The sequence below is a fragment of the Hippopotamus amphibius genome, chromosome 13, assembly GCF_030028045.1.
Source record: "Hippopotamus amphibius kiboko isolate mHipAmp2 chromosome 13, mHipAmp2.hap2, whole genome shotgun sequence".
Lineage (NCBI taxonomy): Eukaryota > Metazoa > Chordata > Mammalia > Artiodactyla > Hippopotamidae > Hippopotamus > Hippopotamus amphibius.
Genome location: NC_080198.1, coordinates 16017097 through 16040787, shown reverse-complemented (window position 1 = coordinate 16040787; position 23691 = coordinate 16017097). Strand labels below are relative to the sequence as shown.

General features: G+C 37.5%; 1 protein-coding gene across 1 annotated transcript in view; it reads right to left on the bottom strand.

Annotated features, from left to right (window-relative positions):
- CNTN3 (contactin 3) overlaps window positions 1-23691 on the bottom strand; it is a 320713-nt gene that overhangs the window by 73888 nt on the left and 223134 nt on the right. The window contains exons 7-12 of the mRNA XM_057706594.1: window positions 17774-17977; window positions 16213-16315; window positions 15506-15690; window positions 12046-12182; window positions 10765-10894; window positions 8836-8986 (exon numbers count right to left, since the gene is read on the bottom strand). Of these exons, the coding sequence (XP_057562577.1) occupies window positions 8836-8986; window positions 10765-10894; window positions 12046-12182; window positions 15506-15690; window positions 16213-16315; window positions 17774-17977 (910 nt within the window). The remainder of the gene's footprint in view (window positions 1-8835; window positions 8987-10764; window positions 10895-12045; window positions 12183-15505; window positions 15691-16212; window positions 16316-17773; window positions 17978-23691) is intronic.

The following is a 23691-nucleotide window of genomic DNA, read 5'->3' as shown; positions in this document are numbered from 1 at the left end:
TAATGGAAAAGAATATGAAAAATAACACATATAAATGTATAACTGAATCACTTTGCTGTACAGTAGAAATTTAATACAACATTGTAAATTAACGATACTTCAATAAAATAAATTTAAAAAGCCTGTATCAACAGCAGCTCCTCCTTTTTTTGAGAGCCTATGTAGAAGCCACCAGAGTAGATGCTTCACATACTTTATGATTTTTATCATTGCAACTAGAGTCTACTGAGATAAAGGAGGAATGTGAGAGACATGGAGCAGGACAGAGTTGGACGTAATTGTCCTTTCTCTGCCTGTCAGGGAAGATCAGCTTTTCAGCCAACCTCTTGCTAAGAGTTGGCTATGCCACCAAGCAAATGCCACCTAACAGACGGCTAACCCTGCAAGGTATGAATTTCTGGCCCCATTGCACAAAATAAGGAAACCAAAGCCCAGGGGTTAAGTAACTTGCCTAACATCACACAGGTGGTGTGATCTGACCCATGTCTTTTTTGACTTGGATGCTCTGCTCTTAGCAAGTACTAAAATTAAATCAAGAAGCAAATAAAACATACATTTAACTTCATCTAACATAGCGAATACTGTGCATAGTAATTAGTATACTGCATGTCAATCACGCATAATGTATGTAAATAATGACACAAATATGCAGAAAATTAAGCTGGGTAAGAGGAGATCTGTAGGTCTGTGTTGGTGGCTGGAGAATGGGGTATGGAGGAGAGAAAGTGATTATGATCCCTTCCCATGAGTCCCATTCCAAACCCAAAGTCTTGGGTTGCATTAACTCCTCTCTTGATTATCTTCACTCTTCTCTTAAATACTGGCTTAATCTTCTCACAGGGTGTGGGAGTCACGGCACAAATGCTCCATTTCCTCTTCTCTTTCCGGTTGGGAGCATGAGAGAAATGGAGGTATGGGTTGGGGAACCCAGAGATAGAAGGAGACTGTTCTCTGTTTTCTGAGACTCTTGCATATTTACCCAGGTATCTCAATCTCGCCTTCAAAAAAAAAAAAAAAACTTCCTCCAGTGTTCACCTCTTCTGAAGGAGAGAGATGGTTCTCTACCTGGGAAAGAACTCAGCTTAGGCTTTCTTATTTTCCTGATCATATGTGAACTTTACCTTGGACACAACTGGAATATATAACCAGTTTTACCTCCTGTCTACGCAATCATTTTGTTCAGATGGTGTTTTCCCTCCTGTTTTTTGCTTTACTTGGTTTCAGATCCTTCAAAATGTAGCTGCAATGTCACTTCCTTCCAGATACCTGTTTGTGTGCAGCTGTCTGCCAACTCCCTGAGATGTTGGCTGAGACAGCATCTCTTCTCTGTGCTTCTTCCTGGTTCATAAACACCTCCATGATAGACAGGGTGGCAATGCTCTGTCTAGACATAGACTGGCCCAACTCTCCCCAGGCCAGTCTCGGTTTCTACATATTTCATGATGGGAATTACTAACAGGGCCCCCTTTCTCTTTCGAAACGTCCCGGGTTGTAGAATAAATTCTATACGGTCACCTTAATCATACAGTCTCTCCCAGAATAATTGATGGGTAAATTTTGCACATTCTAAACAGAATGTGTGTGGGCTCCCTGTGGGCTCTTGCTGTTTATTCGTCTATGTATTCCCAGCACTGGGCACAGTCCCTAGAGCTGAATAAAGATAAGACAAACTAGTGGACAGCCTGAGTACCTTCCCTGCAGACAGGAAGCAAGGACCATCAATCTCGATACAGCTAATATCCAGGTCCTGAAGGTTGGCCACATCACGTGTTAAATAAAATTCTCCTTTGTTCCTGTAAATTTACCAGTGAGCGATTAAACTGGAGTTAAGGGTACAGGAAAAAAGAATTAGCTGAGCTCTTGGCTGTGTGCCCAAGGGTAGATGAACTGAAACTCTCTGAGCTTCATTACCGTATCTGATCGTTGTGAGGGGACAGCTGTTGAGATGGGGAGACCAAGGGTGATGGGGAAGGTAATCCAGCTGGCTTTTTGGTGAAAGGAGCAACGGCAGGCAGAGAGCGAGCAGCATTTTGAACAGTATGAAGAAAAATCAACTCCACTGTGGTAAGACACAGAGGAGCCAAGAAATGTGAGGAAATGGGGACGGAATGGAGATAGAAACGGTTTGGCAAACAGATTCTTTTTCTTCATCTAAGAGCTGAAGCCAAGGGAAATACCATCTAACAGATTTGCTGGATAGTAACAGAGTCCCCAGACACATTCTTTACAAAGCAAGACTGTGGCGACTAGTAGTAGCAATGGCAGAAGTGTCAAGTGGTTCTCGCTCTGACGGAATTATCCTGTTTACTGGCAAGAGTTTAGATTCTAATTCTAAGTAATGTCATTGAACTATTCAGTGTTCCACAAAAGGCCAAAATGACCAGTTGGGGGCATCTCTTGAGCTTTGAAACTCCTATGTGAAGTTACTCATGAAATCAGGATGAGATGAATGTAAAATTGCACGTGAAATTTTGTTCAAAAAATTAAGGTATAATTTATAGACAAAATAATTCACCTTTTTTTGGCGTACGGTTCTGTGAGTTTTAACCAGTGAATGTAGTCATGTAACCACTGTCACAATCAAGATCTAGAACAATTCCCTCACCACCCCCAAAATTCTCCCATGCCCCGAAATAGTCAATCTCTCCACCCATTCCCAGCCCCTGACCAGCAGCTATCACTGTTTTATGTCTGTAAAGCATGCCTTTTTCAGGTATGTCGTATAAATGGAATCATACGGCACACAAAGCTCATTGCCTTTTAAAGCCAGCTTCTAACTATATGCAAAAAATGCATTAAAGTTGGTTAATCCATTTAAAAAACATTGTCTAGATGATGGCTATTAATATTTGGTGAAAATCTTTATTTCTTTCTTTAAAAAGCATTTAAATTTCTATGGTATTAAATGCTGCCTAGAACCTCTGAAACAACTTTAATGTGTTTAATTAGAAGCAATGGGCCATTCTTTGACTCTCTTCTGAATTGAGGCTATTGTAATAAAATATTTACTATTATAAGCAATAGCGTTCAAGTGAAAGCCTCATTTTTAAAGATAATTGGCTAATGTGTTTTAAGTACCACTAAGTGATACAGAAAAGCTAAACATTCTTTAAAATATGCCAGCTGGCTATTTCTTCCTGCATACCATGTCTATTCACATTCTCTAGGATGTTTTAGAATTTTCCCTGGCTTAAAGGAGACAAAACACCCTGTTTTAATTCAAGTCTTTTGAAAACACGCAGATTTAAGTGGATGAATGCAACAGCACTAAAATATTGACATTTAGTGAAATACCATTGGCTGTTCAAAAGGGTAGAGCATTTCTGTTTATAAAGAAAACGTCCTTTCTGTAGGGTGAAAAGCAGAATAGTTTTTCTCAGTACTGGATGATACAAACATAAAACAAAAAGAAGGAAAAAAGACTTTACTCAGAATGAATACTAGTAATTTAAAAGTTTAGAATATCTTCATTCCGGGTGGCTTAAGCGGACCTTTATTTAATAAATCAATTACTTTATACACTGGGACTGTTAGGCATTTAAATGGTATTGTAAAAACAAGCATCCTCTACCTACGTTTATATTTCCGTCAGCTTCAGAATTAAGATACAGACCCTCTTTTAATTTAATGATTTACTATTTAATGATATGTACCTTCCTAGAAAATCTTATCTACTGCCATGGTTTCAGCTACCATCTACACGCACATAACACACAAATTTCTATCTGTAGCTCAGGCCTCTCTCCTAAGTTCCAGATTCAGACTGTCAACCTCTAAATGCACATAGATATATCCAGTCAGTTTGTCAACAAGCACTTCAAACTGAAACAATTTCAAATTGAATTTATTATATTTGCCCTCACCTCTGCTCCTTCTGTATTGCTCCCTGTCTCACTGAATAGGTCTACCACAATCCTGACGCCTGAACTGGAAGTTTAGGATTCAGCCTTGACTAGCGTCTTTCGAAATCTTTAATCTAATCAAGTCCTGTTCTGCTGATTTAACTTCTTCTCAACCCCCTCAATACTTCTCTCCATTCTCATTGCCATTTCTTTATTTCAGGCTCTAATCCTCTCCTGCTCAGACTGCTGAACTGCTGCTAATTGGGATTCTTGCCTCAAGTTCCAACCACTCTAATTCATACTCTCTACTGCCATCACTGTGATTTTTTTTAACATAAATTTGATCTTTTTCTTGGGCATGTATCCAGAGAAAACTATAATTCAAAAAGATACATGCACCCCAATTTTCATCGCAGCACTATTTACAAGAGGCAAGACATGGAAGAAACCTAAATGTTCATCGACAGACAAATTCATAAAGAGAAGTGCACACACACACACACACACACACACACACAATGGAATACTACTTAGCCATAAAAAAAGAATGAAGTAATGCCATTTGCAGCAAAATAGATGGAACTAGAGATTATCGTACTAAGCAAAGTAACTCAGAAAGAGAAAGACCAATACCATATAATATCACTTACATGTGGAATCTAAAATATAACACAAATGAATTTATCTACAAAACTGACTCTCAGACATAGAGAATAGACTTGTGGTTGCCAAGGGGGAGAGGGGCAGGGCAGGGAAGGATTGGGAGTTTGGGATTAGCAAACGCAAACTATTATATATAGGATGGATAAATAATAAGGTCCTACTGTATAGCACAGGGAACTATATTCAATATCCTGTGATAAATCATAATGGAAAAAGAATATGAAAAAGAATGTATACATATGTATAACTGAATCACTTTGCTGTAGAATAGAAATTAACACAACATTGTAGATCAACTATATTTCAAAAATATACATTTTAAAAAAATAAATTTTATCTTTTAACTCTGCTTATTTATTTTGTTGCCTTCACTGGAAATAAAGCCCAAACTCGTTATTTCATTTGGCTTCTTGTGTCATTCACAGCAAGATCCTTGCTTACCGCCACAGCCTGGCTCTCTGCAGCCCTCCCTCCTAAGGGACTTTACACTTGAGGCGCACTGAACATCATATGCCTATTCTGTCCTTGCCTCTGTGCCTTTGCACAGGCTATTCCTCCTGCCCGGAGCGCTCTTCTCCAGTGAATCCTAGTCATCGTTTAAGTCTTGGTATAGATACTACATCCTCCAGAAAGACTGCTTTGCACCCTAATTTGGAGATGGAGCCTGCTCAGGTAATCACTGAACATTCTGTACTTTGCCAACTGAGTTTTATAACTGTCTTATGTTACCTGTCTGCATACCCTGAAAAGCTACAAATAATAGGGTGAACTTCTCTGATGAAAATTTAATACCTATTGCCTAGCACACAGTAGGCATTCAAAATATTTTCAAATGAATGAGTGAGCACAATTTTAAGAGCTCAGGAATCACTATGTGCATTATAACCCACTGTTATCTATTCAGAGCAGCTTTACTAAGACCTCTTAGTAATAAATAAATAAAGTAATCCCTTTATTACCAAAGCTTGAAATGCTTTCTCTACTTGAAAGCACTGATTTCTTCAAAACTTTTCTGTAATTCAGGTGTCTCACACACTTAGATCTACATTACTATGGCTGACGCAAGATTATAAAGCTGTTATTCTGCTGATGTAAAAACTTTCAAACTAGGTAGATTATAATTATCCAAATGCATTGGGTGGTTTACATAGAAGACATATTTATCAATTTATATAATTTTTAAAAGACATTTAATTGAATTTTTTTCTGATTTAGGCTTTCAATGATACTATATATCTAAATAAATATCTATGTTTATGTCTATATATCATATTACATATATATTGGCTTAATTAAAAGTACGTTTGTCAACAAACCCTATGTTAGGCTAGAGAGAACTTTCCTATTTATCATAAGTTTCTTATTCAGTGACAAACCCATGTTGATTTGCCAAAAAACCCCAAACAAACAAAACAAAAACCAAAACACAAGCCAAAAAACTAAGTAAAAAATTTATGGATTTAAAATCTTGCCATATATACCCCATCAAAATTTTTGACTTCTCTTATATTTTCAAATGCATCAAAGACTTAATTTGTCCCCAAGATGAGATCTGAATCTGCATGTTTTATGCTGGAACAGCCCATGACTGAACAACCACAATAAATCTGTCATTTAAAGTGCTTCCCCAGTTTGGCTTAAGCCTGCAGACCAAGAGGGATAGACACGGTGCTTTTGTTGCCAAGTGATGGCTGAGACCCACTCTGATTTCACATGAACTTGGAGAAGATTCAACTCTGCAACTTGCTCCATAATTGCTTCTAGCAGCTTTTCCCCTAAGCATCAAGGCCCTGGCTCATCAGTGCTTTTGCTGTCCAAAGAGATAAAAGCAAAATCCAAACCACCAGACCTGGTACCATGTACTGAATATTAGTGTTTCCCCAAAATTTATACGTTAAATCCTAATCTCCAGCGTGATGGTATTTGGAGACAGGGTCTTTAGGAGCTGATTAGGTCATGAGGGTAGAACCCTCATGGATGGGATTAGTTTCTTATAGACAGAGACTTCGGAGAGTTCTCTGGCTCTCTTTCTGCCTCGTTGAGGATACAACAAGAAGGCAGCTGTCCTTACCAGAATTCAACCATGCTGGCTCCCTGTTTCTGGGCTTACATCCTACAGAACTGTGGTAAATAAATTTCCATTGTTTAAGCCATCCAGTTTATAGTATTTTGTTATAAAAGCTCGAACTAAGATACCAGTGGGAGGCTACAGCACTATGGATCCTCTCCTTAAACATGTTTCCTCTTTTTGATGCTATTTTTATACTTGAAAATGTCCTTATTCATAAGAGAGATGTTAGAAATATTTAATATAAAGTAGAGGGTCAGTAGGCTTGCAAGGGTCAGAGAAATAACATTCATAAGCATAAGACATGACTGGAGTAACCACCATTTCTCCCCTTTTCTTCTTAAAACATAACCCCAATTTTTCATCTGGCACATTTCCACCCAAGGGAAAAAAAAAAAATCTATATTTCCCAGCCTCTCTTGCACCTAAGTTTGGCCAGGAAACTAATTTCTGATCAATAAGGCATAAGGAACATTATTGGATGGGAGTTCTGGGAAGTTTCTTAAAAGGGAGTAAATGTACCTTGATTTCTACCTTCTTCCTTTCTGTCATCAGGGGATGACATTGGCATGACATTGGGAAGGATGTCTTTGGGAGGCCGAAGCCCCAGCAGCCATCCTGGTTTAATGATGAGAGGATGGTGGTGCAGAAAGATAAAAGGCGTCTGCATCTCTGATGACTGTGGACTCCAGGTAGTCTTGACTAATCTACCTTCCGAGAGACCAGCCAGCCAATGAGCTGCCCAACCAACCAACCAACAAATTCTCTCTCTTTCAGCCACTGTTACTTCGAACATTTTATTTGTAACATAACCTCATTTTTACTGATCAGCATATATACAAGTATCAGACATCATGATAAATGCTTACTTTATAACCACTGTATAAGGTAGGAATTATTATTTCTATTTTATAGATGAGGAAATTAATGTTCAGAGGTGTTACATAACTGATCTAATGACACAAAGGTAGCAAGTGGCCAAGTCAGATCCCAGGTGAGATTCAAGAACTTAAACATTTTTCCTGAATTATCCCATTATTCTCTAGAGTGGGAGTAAATATCCCCTGTGTGCCTTTAGCTAAATCTCTTAATCTTTTATCCTCTTTTAAAATTAAGATTAAAAACCTCTGCCTACAATAGGCACTACTGTGAGGACAAGTGGGTTTATTATTGTGCAAAGCATTTAAGTCCTTGGAACATAACCACTATTTAATTTATGTATATAATTAAAACTCTTTAAAATGTTTTCGACAACAAAAATGTCACCAGTTATACAGGAAGACAACTTCCAACATAGCCAAAATTAACTAGTTTGGGCCTATAATTGTTTAAACTGGCTTTGACAATTAAACTCCAAGTCACTAATTAATTTCCTGTTTCAGAAACCTATTCTGTGCCGCCTAGCATTTAGTTTGATTGTGTTTCATAACCATTCAGCTCACAACTTTGCCTTGTCATTCTGCACTGGCTGCCTTTTAACGGAGGTGTCTCCTATAAAATATCCGAGGAAGAGCAGATTGTGTTGTCATAACCAACTCACAAAAATAACTTCGGGACTATAATCTAAAAGCAGTTCAACCTAGTTGTCTATCTGCAATAAGTCTTTGCAATTTTGGAAAAGTAAATTTACATTTCTTGGTCTAAGAAATTGTTTGTTTTCCCCATCTCCAAAAAGAATAATTTGGACTTCATGACTTCAAAGGCTAAGACCACCTCTTAGATTCTGGGCCCTCTATACAAAATGTGGCATTGAAAAAGCTTAACGGTTTTGCCCTAGCTATGGGACCCGACCTGGCTATGTGACTTTAGGCAAGTGACATAATCCCTCTAAGTTTTAGTTTTCTTATTAGTAAAAATGGATGTAATAATAAGATATAAACAGCATAGAGTTGTGGAGATATTTAAAGGAGATGATACATGCAGTGTTCTGTATTAGTTTCCTTTTTCTCCAATTACAAATTACTATAAACTCGGTAGCCTAAAACAACATAAAAGTATTATCTTACAGTTTTGAACTTTCGAAGTCCAGTATGGGTTTCAGTGAGCTAAAAGCAAGGTGTTGTCTATTTTTAGATTTCAAAACCTGATTAGTATCATCTTGAGAGTATTACAAACAAACAAAAATACTGCTATTGTGGTCCTTGAACACCTCACATTTTATTGAAATCCTACTGCATTTCATTTCATACTGAACACCTACTTCAGCATCACTATGGAAAGCAAGAAGGAAGTAAATCTCCACCTTTCTGGACAACAGAATACCTTTCAGTTTCCTGTATGAGCACATCTCCTTTCTTCCAGGAAGAGAGCGCCCTGGGAGAAGCTCTGGGTTTACAATCCAAGCTGACCTCGCTGCCCACCTGCACCTGAATCAACTTTTTCATTGGAGTCTTTGAAAAATCTGGAGCAGAAGCTGAAAAGGAAGAAAGAAGAAAGAATGAGAAGATGTTTGATTTCACCTCTTTAAATTCCCATAAATTTCAAAGGTTGACTTTATGATTTTTTAGTTTCTTGACATATAAGATGTCAGTACTTGATGTATTTGATTGACTGGCCACCACCTATAGGACGATTTCAATAAAAGTAAGTCTTACCATTATGTTTTCTGGCAAGTTCTAATTCTTAAGACACTTACTTTACATGAGAATTTTAAAAGTTTACACTGAACTAAAATAGCTCATGACTGAACTATTTTAAAACTACAAATGTTTATCATAGAATGTTCTTCAAAGTTAGTTCCATGGGGGCTTCCCTGATGGCGCGGTGGTTAAGAATCTGCCTGCCAATGCAGGGGACACAGGTTCAAGCCCTGGTCCAGGAAGATCCCATATGCCGTGGAGCAATTAAGTCCGTGTGCCACACTACTGAGCCTGTGCTCTAGATCCCACGAGCCACAACTATTGAGCTCACATGCCACAACTATTGAAGCCAGCATGCCTAGAGCCCATGCTCTGCAACGGGAAGCCACCACAAAGAGAAGACCAAGCAAGGCAATGAACAGTAGCCCTCGCCTGCTGTAAGTAGAGAAAGCTTGCATGCAGCAACGAAGTCCCAATGCAGCCAATAAATAAATAAATACATAAATTTGTTAAAAAAAAAAAAAAAAGGTTAGTTCCATGAAGACAACAATAGGGTTGGTCTCTTTTGTGACTTCAAGGACACAGAATGTGGCACAGTGCCTGGTGCTCAGGAGGTGCTCAGGAGGTGCTCAGGAATGTGTTTAGAATGAAGGCTGAGTATTGAATTCTTATTATTTTGTATAAACATTATCAAGATCTATTACAAAATTGTCGTGTGGTTAGTTTAAACTTCCAATTTGGAGAAATGTATTATAACATGCATTATTATATGAGTTAGATCAATCAGGGCCTTCTAACCTTCTGGTCATTTGGGTTGGACCAGCCATGGGTTCGTGAAGCAAATCAAGTATGTGGGGCCAATGACATGTAGGATGGTGACTTTCATTTGAACAATTAAGAAAGCCATCCTTCTTGCACTAGATTGAATGTGGTAATGAAAAGACTGTGCTGGGCAACATCATATGGGGCCAGATAGTGGTGATGATGTTTGAACCCTGGGTCAAGTCCAGCTAAAATCCAAATTCCCCATTTTAATTATATTGCACAATAAGCTTCCTTCCTTCTCCTCCTCCTCATTCCCTCTCTCCCTTCCTCTTCTCCTATACCTAAAGTACAACAACAACAAAAAAAAACAACTCATAATTTCAAGTACTTGAGCTTTGGTCAATTAAAACTTTAGTGCACCCAATGCTTGATGCTTTCAGCAGAGTTATTAAAGACAAAGACAACTCCTTTTGGATCAATAAACTATTGATTTGAATTTTGATATTTATTTTTATGGACCAGCAACAAAGAACATCAGAGTCATTTGTTCTCTTAAAAGGTACTGCATAGTTCATACTATTGGAGTTGCATAAGGATGTTGTAGGCTAACGCTCTCTCCTTATTGTTTCTCTATTTCAACCTCTGGGCTTTAATTCTGGCCATAATTGTTGCTTTTCCTTAGAAACCATTAAAATGTATGCCTTGATTAGAAACCCTGCATGACTGTGCTGTGATTCTGAAAATGTTATTAGATGTAAGAATCTAATATGAAAAGTAAATATTTCTGCTTCTGGCAAAAATGGAGGATTTAAGAAAAAAAAAATTAAGACAAGAAAATTAGTCTTACCAACAACCTTGAGCTCAGCACTGGAAAAGACGAGCCCATGTTTGTTCTCTGCTATGCACTGGAACATGCCAGAATCAGTCACATTTAGGTTTGATATTGTAAGGGCACCATTTTCTATCTGTATTCTCTCCTGGATGATAATAAAAATGTCTTACATATAAACGTATATACCATGTTAGAAGAAAAATGATAACCACTGAATATTATTTCAATTATACACAAACCTCCTTAATTTTCCTCATGGTGTTTGGCAATCTGACCTGAAATTTAAATGTTTCCCTTATTTGAAACAGTGAGACTGACTTAATATAACAGCTAGAAGTTAGAAATACTAACAAGCATCCTTCAATCAAAAAGTGTATCAGTAAAATAAATAACAAAGCAAGATGTAAAATACTGCAACTATTTCATTTTTCCCTGTGGATAAAGTCACAGATTTTAAGAAATGTACCATGTTTTCCACCCCATCAACTGGAAAGATTTTCACCAGTTTTTAAAATCATGCAAATTGAAGACATTATAAATTCTGTGTCGTAAAAAGGGTTCTGGGAAACACATATTTATTAAAGGTTTGTAGATATTATGAAAGGTTATGTGTAGAAATTTGAATCAACATAATTGATTTAGTACACAATTTTTAAAAAGAGCAAAAATCACATGGCTTGAGAAAAGAAGTGATTGAGGAAATAAGTACTCATGTATCAAGATAATGAAGTAATCAATTGATTTATTCTCCAGCTGCCATTCAAGTTATCAAACAGGAAAAAGGAAATTACATTCCACATTCAATTAAAATAAAACCTTCTCTAATTTCAAAATGAAAAAAAATAGTGCTGTGGGCCCTTGAACAACAAGGTTTGAACTATGGGGGTCCACTTATTTGCAGATACTTTTTCAATAGTAAATACTACAGGACTACATGTTCCCTGGTTGGTTGCATCCATGAAGGCAGAGGAACTGGGGACACAGAGGCGAGACTACAAATTATACAAGGATTAATGCCTGCATTGTTCATGGGTTGACTTTATATAATTTTATGGACTAAATTCATAATATCACCTTTTCCCAATGAAATTCAATACTGAAAATATTTCCTCCTTGGCAGATGGGGTATTTGACTTTATCCTTTCTTCCCTTGCACCACTTCTTAGATGAATATGGTATGAGCTGTTCAGATGAATGTGTGCAAACTCACCAGTTTATTCTGGCACTGGGTACAAGGGAAGGCATTTATTTACATAAAGTGGGGACAGTGCAGATTAACCAGGCACATTACCTTACCTCCAGCACAAGGGCTTCTCCATTTTTCAACCATCGGTAGGAGGGTTTGGGCTTACCACTCGCCCGGCATTCCCAGTAAAGACTGTCCTCCACAGCTATTTCCACATCTTTTATGAGTTGAACCCAATGAGGCATTGCTGCAATGAAAAAAAAATTCAAACCACTCCACAATAAAAAAACAAATACTTTATCCACATAAATATGAATGGATATGACTATGAGCACTAATAGATTAATGTAAGCATAGTGACTAAAGTTATACTTAATTCCCTAAGTATTGACTAAGTGGGTATATGAACCATTTCTAGATTTGAGGATGCATGTTACAATCTGCCCTTTCCTAAGTCAAACTCATTACGCTTTCTCTGTTTTTGAAATTCTGTACACTGTATTACATTCTTCAGATGTCTATTAGAGAAAAATGAAGGTACACAAAATAGATTTTCTTATCCAAATGCATTTTGGAATTATGAGGTCACAATTGATTACAACTTAATATGTGAATGACAGCAGATACTAGTCTTAATTACGCACTAAAGATCAGCATCCATAGAAGAGAAACTCTACAGCAGAGGAAAAAATATTTTCTTCAAGTTAGAAATAACTCAATTCAATACAAACTAGTGAACATCTTAGGAACCTCTGCGCAAATTAAAATGAAAGCAGAGGGAAAGATGGATAAATTGGTTCAATTTGAATCAAATTATTTTTATGAAAAAGAAATAACTCATGCAACCTTAAATTATGTATGCAAATCAGCTGCATCAAGTGGATTTATCATTTTTACTTACATTTTAGAAGATACTTGGAAAATCCTTTTACAAATGAGCACAACATACCACTCACAATTGAAGTCACTCAACACTCACAGTACATTCAGCCAAGTCTCAGCTTGTGTTTTAGATCTGAGACTAGGAGGTGAGATGTCTTCCTGGTTTCACACTGCATTATGCATGTGATGTGTACTTCAGGGTTCACATTTGCATCCTCCATATGGAGAAACAGTTTATCTATTTCTATTTAATTTCAACCATGGGAAGATCTGTCTTTCCATTTCTATCTCATGAAATTGCTTTTTTTAAAAAATGAAATTGAAATGAAACTATAGCTATTTAGCTTTTAGAGAAAATGTACCCTTCTAAGTTTTACCTTATTTTGTTTTTAAAAAATATATACTACTTGCCCGGTCTGAAGTATAGTTTAGTCCAAAATCACTTCTCTCTACTCTATATTAAAACACATTTTCCTTTTTCAGGAATTATCAGCCTTGGTGGAATGAGACTACAAATAGACTCACACATGATCCCTTGACTGAGACTGCACTGGTTTCTCATACTACTATTCTCCAAACAGGAAGATAATTTGCTGAACTGTGCCAATCCCGAGATTATAACTGCCATGTTAACTGTGATTTCTCCCTTATTCCATCATAGGAGATTCAAATATTCTATTGGACCGTTTTTCACGTGAAATACTAGAGCAGATAATAAGGGAACTGCATGGCATTTATTGAATATACTAGTCTTAAGCCAGAATTGTAAAGTAACTTTCATGAAACGCTCTCATTGATTTCTAATTTATTTCTTAGGTACATATCATTACTTAGGTACATTACTTACATAATGCACTAAAGCAGTAGTCTACCTCCTTTACTAAGACCTCATTTACTAAGTATAGTGGATGATGTTGGTTGTCTATTGTACATCCATTTCCTCTCCTCTTTATTCCTAACGCCTCAATTTTTCAATGAATTATCCTCTCTCCCATCACCTCACATTTTCCACAAATCCAGGGAAACCTGACCATATACTGCATTCCAAAAAAGGCTCTTAAGTTGTTTAAGCCAATTCTCCTTGCTAGTGATTGGTTTAGGAATGAATGTGCAATCAATAAGATTTGAGAAGTGAATTGCAAGATGTTTTAGAGAAAGGAAGGATGAACAAGAACTAACGTGCTGGTCACTGCTGGTAGCCATTCTGTGACTGTAATTATAGGAAACCAACATGCAGAGAAAGGGAAAAGGGCAGAAAAAAACAGAGAGAATATGAGCCAGGGCCTGATTATAAGGCACTTAAATGCCAACTTAGCTTTGGATGTCTTGCCATACAAGTGTTTACTGTTTGTGCAGGGCTGCTGTTCCATATATATAAAAACATTCCTACCGAAACATTAAGACAGTTGCAATATCTGGTGCTTTCCTGTTACAGACACTTCATACCCTAGGTCACACGCTGGCTGCTCAGAAAGGAGAAAACAAGCTAGGACTTGTTTGCCGTCAGCTTAGAGCCATACAGCCACATGAGTTAAGTGCCGCTAACCCCTATCCACATCATCCCACCAACATGTAGAACTTGACACCTGGGAAACTTCACTTTGGTACTACGGATTCTAACCTAATCCTATTACAAGATGGAAGAGTTACAACACAGAATGACTCATGCTATTACAATAAAATAAGTGTCAATCTAATCAGACGCAAGGCAATTGCAAGCTTCACATTCTTTTGAAGAGGGTCATAATAAGCTCTATAATTTTAGTATTTGTCTTTGCAAACTTTTTCTTCTGCAACATTTATATATGCTATACAAGTTTGCATTGCAAATTATTTCAAATTCCAGTTTCTAAAATAAATAGAATATACTGCCATTTGCCTTTCACAAAAATGGTCAATTCCGATTAATTTTACAATGTTTCTAATGATTAAAATGCAAAAAAAAAATCCACTGAGTTTTATCTTCACATATTTAATAGTACATTCTGTAAAATCATTTATTTCTACTTTCTAAATCATGCTTTCATCAAAATACCTAGTATGTTTTTTTAATAAAAGGGATTTGAAAACAAGTTTGGGGAAAAAAGATAATCAAATTTTCCTACAAAAAGAGTCTAAATAAAGGTAATGTTATCAACCTTTCTTTACCCAAATTGAGCAGCACATCAAATAAATGTGATTACAAATTAAAGGCAGCAAACATGGTACACTTACATTATTGGAAAGGATAGAATAACACTGAGGAAGTCAAGTGAGCCTGGGTTTATGTGGTTTGTCTAATGCAGTGATTGCAAGTTTTCCCAATAGACAGTTTCTTTCTACTTAGTAAAGATCATAAAGAAAGACATAAAATCCCATTTTCTAGAGATAAGGCCGGACAGAAAAGAGATCTTTCTTTGATACAGTTAAGTAGATGGTTATTCTTAGGGAAAAAAAAGTTAAATATTTCATTATATGAATCAGTTTAAAATGCAGTAAGAGTATATTATGTCTCCAACTTCATTGCAAAAATTTATTTTTTTAAAATTCCTTCTATGATAAGTATCCTCAGTTAACCAAATGTAGATCAGAAAAAGTTGGACACTGGGATTCTGCTAAAACCGCCTACCCACCCCCCTAGTACCAGTAAAATTAACTTATATAGAGATGGAAAGCTAAAAAACCAATATGCCCAAAGCGAAGGCTCACCATAGTAAGTGAGACGCCCCCTGGCGACATTTTTTCCTCGTGAATTCTCAGCAATGCATTCATAGGAACCTGCATCTTCCTGCTGGAAGTTGGGAATTTCAAGCACACCACTGAACTTCCTCAGTTTAATTTTAGTGGAAAAAGGCAGTCCGTCACTTCTTCTCCAATTAATCTGAGGTACAGGACTACAAAGAAATTTGTCAAGTTATTTGTTATTTTAAACAGATGTCTGGAAGCCTTCTAGGCTTGACGAAATAAAACATTTGTTAGGATAGAACCAAAAAGGCACAGATTTTTAAATGCAGAACACAGACTGTTGTCAATTCCATAAACCTGCAAATGCAAAGATTTATCTCTTTAAGTTGATACTTTAATAAAATAAACTGTGCACTTTCTCGAGTTGATTTATGATTTAGAGAAAAGTCTAACGCACACTCACTGTATTATAATACAACAAATGAACAAGCAAAAGAGAAATAACACCAATTTTGTTTATGAAATTAGGCAGGCATAGTCATTTCCCACAAATTGACTTTAAAGTTGCAAACTAAATTATATATGTGCATTTCCCCTGTATTTTATTTTTCCTTTGCTTCTAAGTGAAAGAAAATTTTAGAAAATAAGTAAAAGAGTCTGTCAAAAGCTATCTTGATCTCTTATAGCAATCTAATATTTCAGCATATCAGAGTAAATGTTATAAAACTTACTTTCCAAGGGCAAAACATTCCAATTTTACAGTTGAACCTTTAGCTGCTGGAAGAGTTTCTGGAAACTGAACTTCTATTTTCGGTTCATATTCACCCATCACACCTGTGAGTCCACAATACAAAGGTAATGCTTTCAACATTTATTTTGGAATTGTCCCATTTTTTCTTAAAACTTTTTTTTTGCTCTATTTTGAACGAATTCTTCCTGATGATTTAAATTACTCACTAGCCATCTGGCAGGTACTTTTGGAAGCAGTGCTACCTTGGGCCAGACATGCAACGTTAACAAATATGTGGGAATTTTGGATTCCATGATCCATAAGTCACAGCTTACAGAGCAGTTCTGAGAAAACCACTAGGCCTTTCACATTATATAAAATGGGAGGCTTTTTTATTTTGCATTCAATGTGGACATTTCTAGTCACACTGAAATTTACAATGTATTATGACTTCTTAAAATATCCTGAAGAGCAAAAATTATGGGAGGAAATTTACTTAATGGTACCCTGGTAGCATAGACACCAATGCTAAACTTATAAAATGGCTCCCCGGACACAAAAAGGGGGAACTTAATAAATGGGAAAGGTCAGATTCAATTATAACTGACTGGAAAGAAGTGCTTAGATACTTTGTGTTCATGGTGTTGTGTTGTATCAGATACGGTTTTGGTAAGTGGGACAACTACCCAAGCTTACAAATTTGCTCACTCTGCAGTTCATGGGCTCCCCTGAAATAGTCATTGAGGGGCATTTTCCTTTTTTCCCCTCCAGTTTTATCAAGGTATGATTGACACAAAAATTGCACATATTTAGGTTGTACAACATGATATTTTAGAGTGTAAAAAGTGATGATTTCATATATGTATAGCTTATTAAATTGTTAAACCAGTCAGTTAACACATTTAACACCTCATATAGTTACCATTAATTTTTAAAATTCATTTTTTTTTTTTCTGTAGTGAGAACATGTAAGATCTACTCTCTAAGCCAATTTCAAGTACAGAGCACAGCGTTACTAAAATCACCACGCTAGTGGGGGCAGGGGAATGGGGAAGTTGTTGCTCAAAGTGCACAAGCTTTCAATTATAAGATGAGTAAGTTCCGGGGAGCTAATGCACACGTTTGTTTCCTTTAATTTTGTTGAGAGATACTTCTTAGCCTATAACAAAATATCCAGAGCTTTAATAACCTCAAGCTGGCAAAAGTCAGGACAGGTGACATCATGGAAATGCAAGGTAAGCCCCAGGCTCAGAGGGCCTCACATTTGGTTTAAAGGCCTATTGCCACTATCTTGAAATTCTTCATAACTTTTGAACAAGTGGCTCCTCATTTTCATCCTACACTGGTCCCTGCAAATTAGGAAGTCAGTCTTGCGTGATAATTATGTATAGGGACCTATGGTTGATGGAATCATTTTAGCCATCATACTCCTAAATATTTTTTCTTCTGAAAAAAACAAAATGGTAATTCTTCAGGATATACTTTTCACTTTGCCCAATTTGTTTTTCCTTGTATTCACAACAGCATTTCCACTTAGAACTGCCCCTTGAAACATTTCCTACCATCAGAACGTAGCACCAAAGGAGTTGGGGAACCCAGCACTCTGGCGTTTGTCACTGCACTAGTCACCACACACGTGTAATTTCCCACGTCCGATGGTTCCACCTTGGCTATGTAGAGGTGGCCTGTCTCTTGAGAGACAAATCTCCGACTATCTTCTTCGACAAATGATGGATATTCATTGAAGATCCAAGCATATGACAGTTCTAATAAAATTTTTAGAGAAAAGAAATCCCATCATGAAGGAAAAATTTCCACAGTATATTAAAAATATCCGAAATCACCTTTACTGCAAAGCAACGCTGAGTGTTTTTACTGCAGGTCATAAAGAGAAAAGATGATGTGACACGATGCTGTGTTCATTCTGCATTATTATGGGGGTCACTGCTGATTAGTGTTCTTGTGGGAGCAATATTATCACTGTCATCATTATCTCTACTCTGGATACCTCCCAACAAGTCTCTCGGGCTTCGGTCTTGCTCCCTTTTAACTTGTATCTCCATATTACATGTCCTATTATCCTTTAAAATTACCAATCTCATCACGTCAACTCCTGACATAACACTTTCAGCAATTCCTCCATTGTCTCTGGAATAATGCAAAATTGCTGAACTTGAAAGTGAGACCCTGCATGGTTAGGCCCTTAACTTATAGCCTTAGCATCTGAGAAGCCCAATACTCTCTCTTGCATCTGGGTCTTTACATACGCTGTTCTCGGAGGCTGCGATGTCCTTTTTCTCTGTCCAAGGCTTCCTTCCCTTTTAATACCAACATTCTCTCATAATAACTTCCAAATGTTTTTCAAAGCCTGGTTTCAGCATCACGAATCACCTCCTCAGACAAGTGTTCCTTAACCCTCATCCTCTGAGGAAGTGCTTCTACATAGAGCAACTCTATGGTTATAGTAAAAGTACTTATCACTTTCTATGAAATGATCTTTTTACTTATCTGTCCTTCCACTCCTTGGTGAACAAGTGATGTCAATTTTTATCCTGCCTGCCTAAAATTAGCAAACTGAAACATCCAAAAACACTTAACCGTCCTCAATAAATATTTGAGTTAAGATAAAATTATGCTACTATCTCCTATGTCAAGTCCAATATTAGAGTTTTCCTGAACTTTGGGATCAAGGAAAACCAACTTTCCCCAAAGGAACATGTTCTCCTCCTCTGTGATATTGAGGGCTAAATAATACTACGCTGCTTTGTTCTAGATGCCCATATTTTTCAGAAGTTGTTATTTTAGTTGGCTTATTTGATTACCTCTTTCTGTAGCCCTATTTTCTTTTACAGTTTCGCTAGCCTTATGGCACTGGTTCATACTATAATGCTTTTCCAAAAGAATCTTTAGAAAACATATGTAATCATAATCAGCTTTAATGAATAACTAGCTCAAAAATGTACTTAAGGCATAATTCCAATGGTGAAGGGTCCGCTCGCTTGGTAGAGAGGTACAGTAAATCAGTAAAAAAAATAACAATGAGATAATGTGTCAGGACTGGGTGAGAGTTACTATGGGTTTCAGGGGAAGGAGAGGTGACATTCTCATGACTGAAGAACAGGTCTTAAAGAACAGGAGAACATTCTGACGAGAAGGGATAAAAGTGCTCCAGGTGGAGGGAAGAGCATGTGAAAGGCAAACAGGGTAAAGAGCAGTTAAGTACCTGCTGGAAATGGAAAATGACTGTTTCTCTTCTACCTTCAAAGCAAATGGGAATGCCTGATGATTAGAAAGATTAGCAAGTCAACAGCATACTGTGCAGATGTTCAGATACACTGATTTGTAATCTCAAACTGATCTTTACATCATGCTATCAGTAGAGTGTTTCATGAAATTCGACTCAGTCATGTGATAGGTTGTGAAATCTAAAGTTGTTTGTTGAATTGCACGAAAAAAATGTATCTCAAACATCCACTCCACAGTTGGCCTCCTGCCTATCCTGATGGTGCTTTCTCTTGCACTCGTACTAAATAAACCACAGAGTTAAAGAATGCTGGTAAGGCAGGCTTAATTTGTTCTGGGATGGTTAAAACTGACAGCTGTCAAAGCAATAAACCTTTGGGCTCTTCCCTTAGCTCTAAACATCCAGTCCCATCCCAACATTCCCCAAGCCCCCATAACCTCACCTTGCTTTAAAGAAAGTAAAGCAATCTCATCTTGCTTTCCAAACTGTTCTTCTATTCATAAAATTAATGTAATTGTACCTCTCCCTTTTATGCAGGGACAGTAAAACTTCTACTGCTCTGTAACATAATAGACCTTAAATGGTGTTAAGAATAAGTCAATCTTATTAAACTAGTTTATACTAAAATGAGAAAGGCAGATGGAAAGAACTGATTAAGAGTCAGAAAACCTAAAATCTAATAAATTCATATAAGAAAATATTATACAGCAAGGAGAATGTCTGAACAATAACGACATGCAACAACTTGGAATTAGTACGACATATGTCATTTTGACTGAAAATGTTCAATACAAAATAAAACAAGATTTTATTTGTCGTATCCCTTTTAAGCCCAAGTTAACACTGATACTACTTAAATACTATACTATTATCATGTTGCTACAGAGATATTGTGGCAGCTTTGCCTACATTACCTAGTCATGACTGATTGTTAAGAGAAGTAAGGGAAGGAAGTCAAAATTAAAATCACTTTAAGGCTGCTCCCAAAATGAGCATAAAGAAGTGCATATGTAAGGATCACAGAGTGGACTCTGGTAGATACGGAGGGTCCCAAGCAGGTCCCACTTCAGGAGAACCTGCTGCATGGGATGCAGTTGACTGCCGGCCTCCAGCCGCTAGCGCCTTTGTGCCTTGGCTGCACTTCCCCAGGCTGCTACCTGCTAACGGGGCTCCACGGGGTGCTGAGGCTGCCATTCCTGCAGGATTCCTTGCAAAGGCAACTATGGCTTGAGGACTCCCCATCAGAACAGCCCCAATATTTTCAGAACCTAGATGTGCTCTGGCATTCTTCCTGCCCAAGTTTTCCTCCCCTCTCTTTGTTTACAGCTATCAGACCTGAATCTCAGTCTGAGTCTCCCTCTACCCATTTCTGCTCCCCCCCTCCTTGTTCTTTACAGGCACCTCTTCCAGTCATTTTTTTTTAAATGTCTGATTCTCTGCTGCCATCATGTAGTCTGCTTCTTAGGAGACCTGAGCTGACATGGTGTTGGTGAAATTGAGTAACACACTCTCCCTGGTGTTAAAAATTGCCCCTCCCATCAGATCTGGAGGAAATGTCTTTTTCACTGACTACCTTTCAGATAACTGTTCCTTTTCCCAAGTTCCATCAAGATAGTCCCCTCTTTTTTTTAAGCTTTTTATTGGAATATAATTGCTTTACACTGTTGTGTCAGTTTTTGCTGTAAACAAAGTGAATCAACTGTATTTATACATATATCCCCATATCCCCTTCATCCTGCGACTCCTTCCCACCCTCCCTATCCCAGCCTTCTAAGCCATCACCCATCATCGAGTTGATCTCCCTGTGTTATGCAGCAGCTTCCCACTAGCTATCTATTTTACCTTTGGTAGTGTATATATGTCAATGCTACTCTCTCACTTCATCCCAGCTTATGTATTTGGAAAACTCAAAAAAAAATAAAAAAAATTAAAAAATGATTCATGTTGAGATTAGCAATTTTATTAGCATGACATTCTTTAAAATTCTTTCTGTATTTATGATATATTGGATTAAATACTACTTTTATTAAAAAAAAAAAAAAAAGATAGTCCCCTCACCCCACCCCTCAAGCTCTTCAAATACACAAACTGATCCCTGGTTGATTCTTAGTACCTGCCTTCCAGACAAGCCCACACCAGTCAGCATCCCAGAGTCAGTGTAAGCCTATCCTGAAACACCTACTAAGCCAAGAAGGAAAAATTCCACCATCTGCAGAACCCTCATCTTTCTGGGCTAAGTTACTGAACAGAAGCCTTAAACCATTGGCCTACAATGGCCTACCTATTGGAACATGATGTGACTAGAATAATACAATAGTCTTCCTCCACTACTTCTTCCAAACACATCCTCAGAAAATCAAGAGAAAAAAAAAAAAAAAAAAGAACTCTAAGGTTTTGAGCTGGAGTAAGGAGAAGAAACAGGAAAATTAGGAAGAAAAATCACTCTAGAGATGGAAAATGTTGTACTGAAAACAGATTTTGAGACTCAGGCAGGCAACCTAGAAATAAATGCCCAGTATGTGGGTAGAGACGTTGTAAATACAAGTTTAAGAGAGAGCCCGGGCCTAATAATGGTAGGCAGAATACTGGCCCCCAGAAAAAGTCTACATCCTAATCCCTAAAGTCTGAACGTGTTACCCTGTGGGGCAGGAGGGACTCTGAAGATATGATTAAATTAAGGATGTTGAGATGGGAAGATTATTTTGGATTATCTGGGGGGCCCAATGTCACCATCAGGGTTCTCATAAGAGGGAAGTCATCAAAAGGACATGTGATGTCAGACACAGAAGTTGTAGTCAGAGAAAGATATTTCAAGATGCTAAACTCTTGGTCTGAAGATGAATGAAGGGGCGGGCCATAAGTCCAAGAATGTAGTTGGCTTCTAGAAGCTAGAAAGGCTGAAAATAGATTTTCCCCTTGAGCCTCCAGAAGGAAAGCAGGCCCGCCAACATCTTGATTTTTCGTCAAGTGAAACTGGTTTTGGACTTTGGACCTTCAGAATTATGAAAGAATAAACCTGTGTGTTTTAAGCCACTGAATTCATGGTAATTCATTATAGCAGCAATAGGGAAATATACACATGGCAAAGGAAGTCTGCAGATGTGATCAAGATGAGAATCTTGAGATGGCTCTGAGATGGAAAAATGTGATCACAAAGGTCCTTATGAGGAGAAAAGGGAGACAAGAGGATCAGAACTGTGACTCAAAGAGGAGAACAGAGTGATGGGGTTGCTGGCTGGGGGCCAAGAGCCAAGGAATGTACACAGCCTCTAGAAGCTGCAAAAGTAAGGGAACACAGCCCTTGATTTCAGCCCAGTGAGATGTGCTGGACTTGAAGGGGAGAAGAATACAACACCCAAACATATGCCTCTTTGGCAAAAGGATCATTTTAAGTTGATTATTTTTAACAAGCAACAGACAGGAAAAGCTCTGAAAACTGAGTCAAAATTACCCTTTTGTAAAGAGACACTTACACCCTGTTTGTAAGGATGACTCTCTCTCTGTACCTGGAAGAAACGGACGACTAAACTCTTATCAATGGAGAAGACAACTTAAAACTGCATAACCACTTTACCCTTGTTGACTGTACTTTTCCTGGCCACCTTCCATAACAGGCCTCCCCCTCTCCACCCCCAACATTTTCTTTTGTCTTTTATATTTAAGGTTGTGGCTTGCATCATTTCAGTTTTCCCAGGTCTCTCCTATGTATATATGATATATATGTATATATGATATATATATATGTATATATGATACACACACACTATTATATATAGTCTGGAGGGGTAGAGAGAAAATTATTTTTCCTCCTCCACAGGCTTCTGACCTGCAGAACTGCAAGATAATAAATCTGTGGCGTTTTGAGCCACAAAATTCGTGGTAATTTGTCACAGCAGCAACGGAAAACTAACACAAATGACAACGACAGCTAACAATGAAGTGTTCACTACGTGTCAGGTACAGTACTAAGTGCTGTAGATACAATTTTCAAAGAAAAGCAAACAACTAGAGACAAAAAAGTGGAGACAGCCTGCACTCCTAATGCCTAAGGAAGAATTAGATTTTACATTATCTGTTTATAAGGATCAATACAATTAGGGAGGGGAAATTCCAAAAGAGACATCAAACTGCAATGATAACCCCAAAGCAAATGAATTAGTGATTGATTGTTCTGTAAAAAGCTTCAGACCCTTAAAGACTTATGGAAAGAAATCAAATCTGTGTTTAATATGGTAT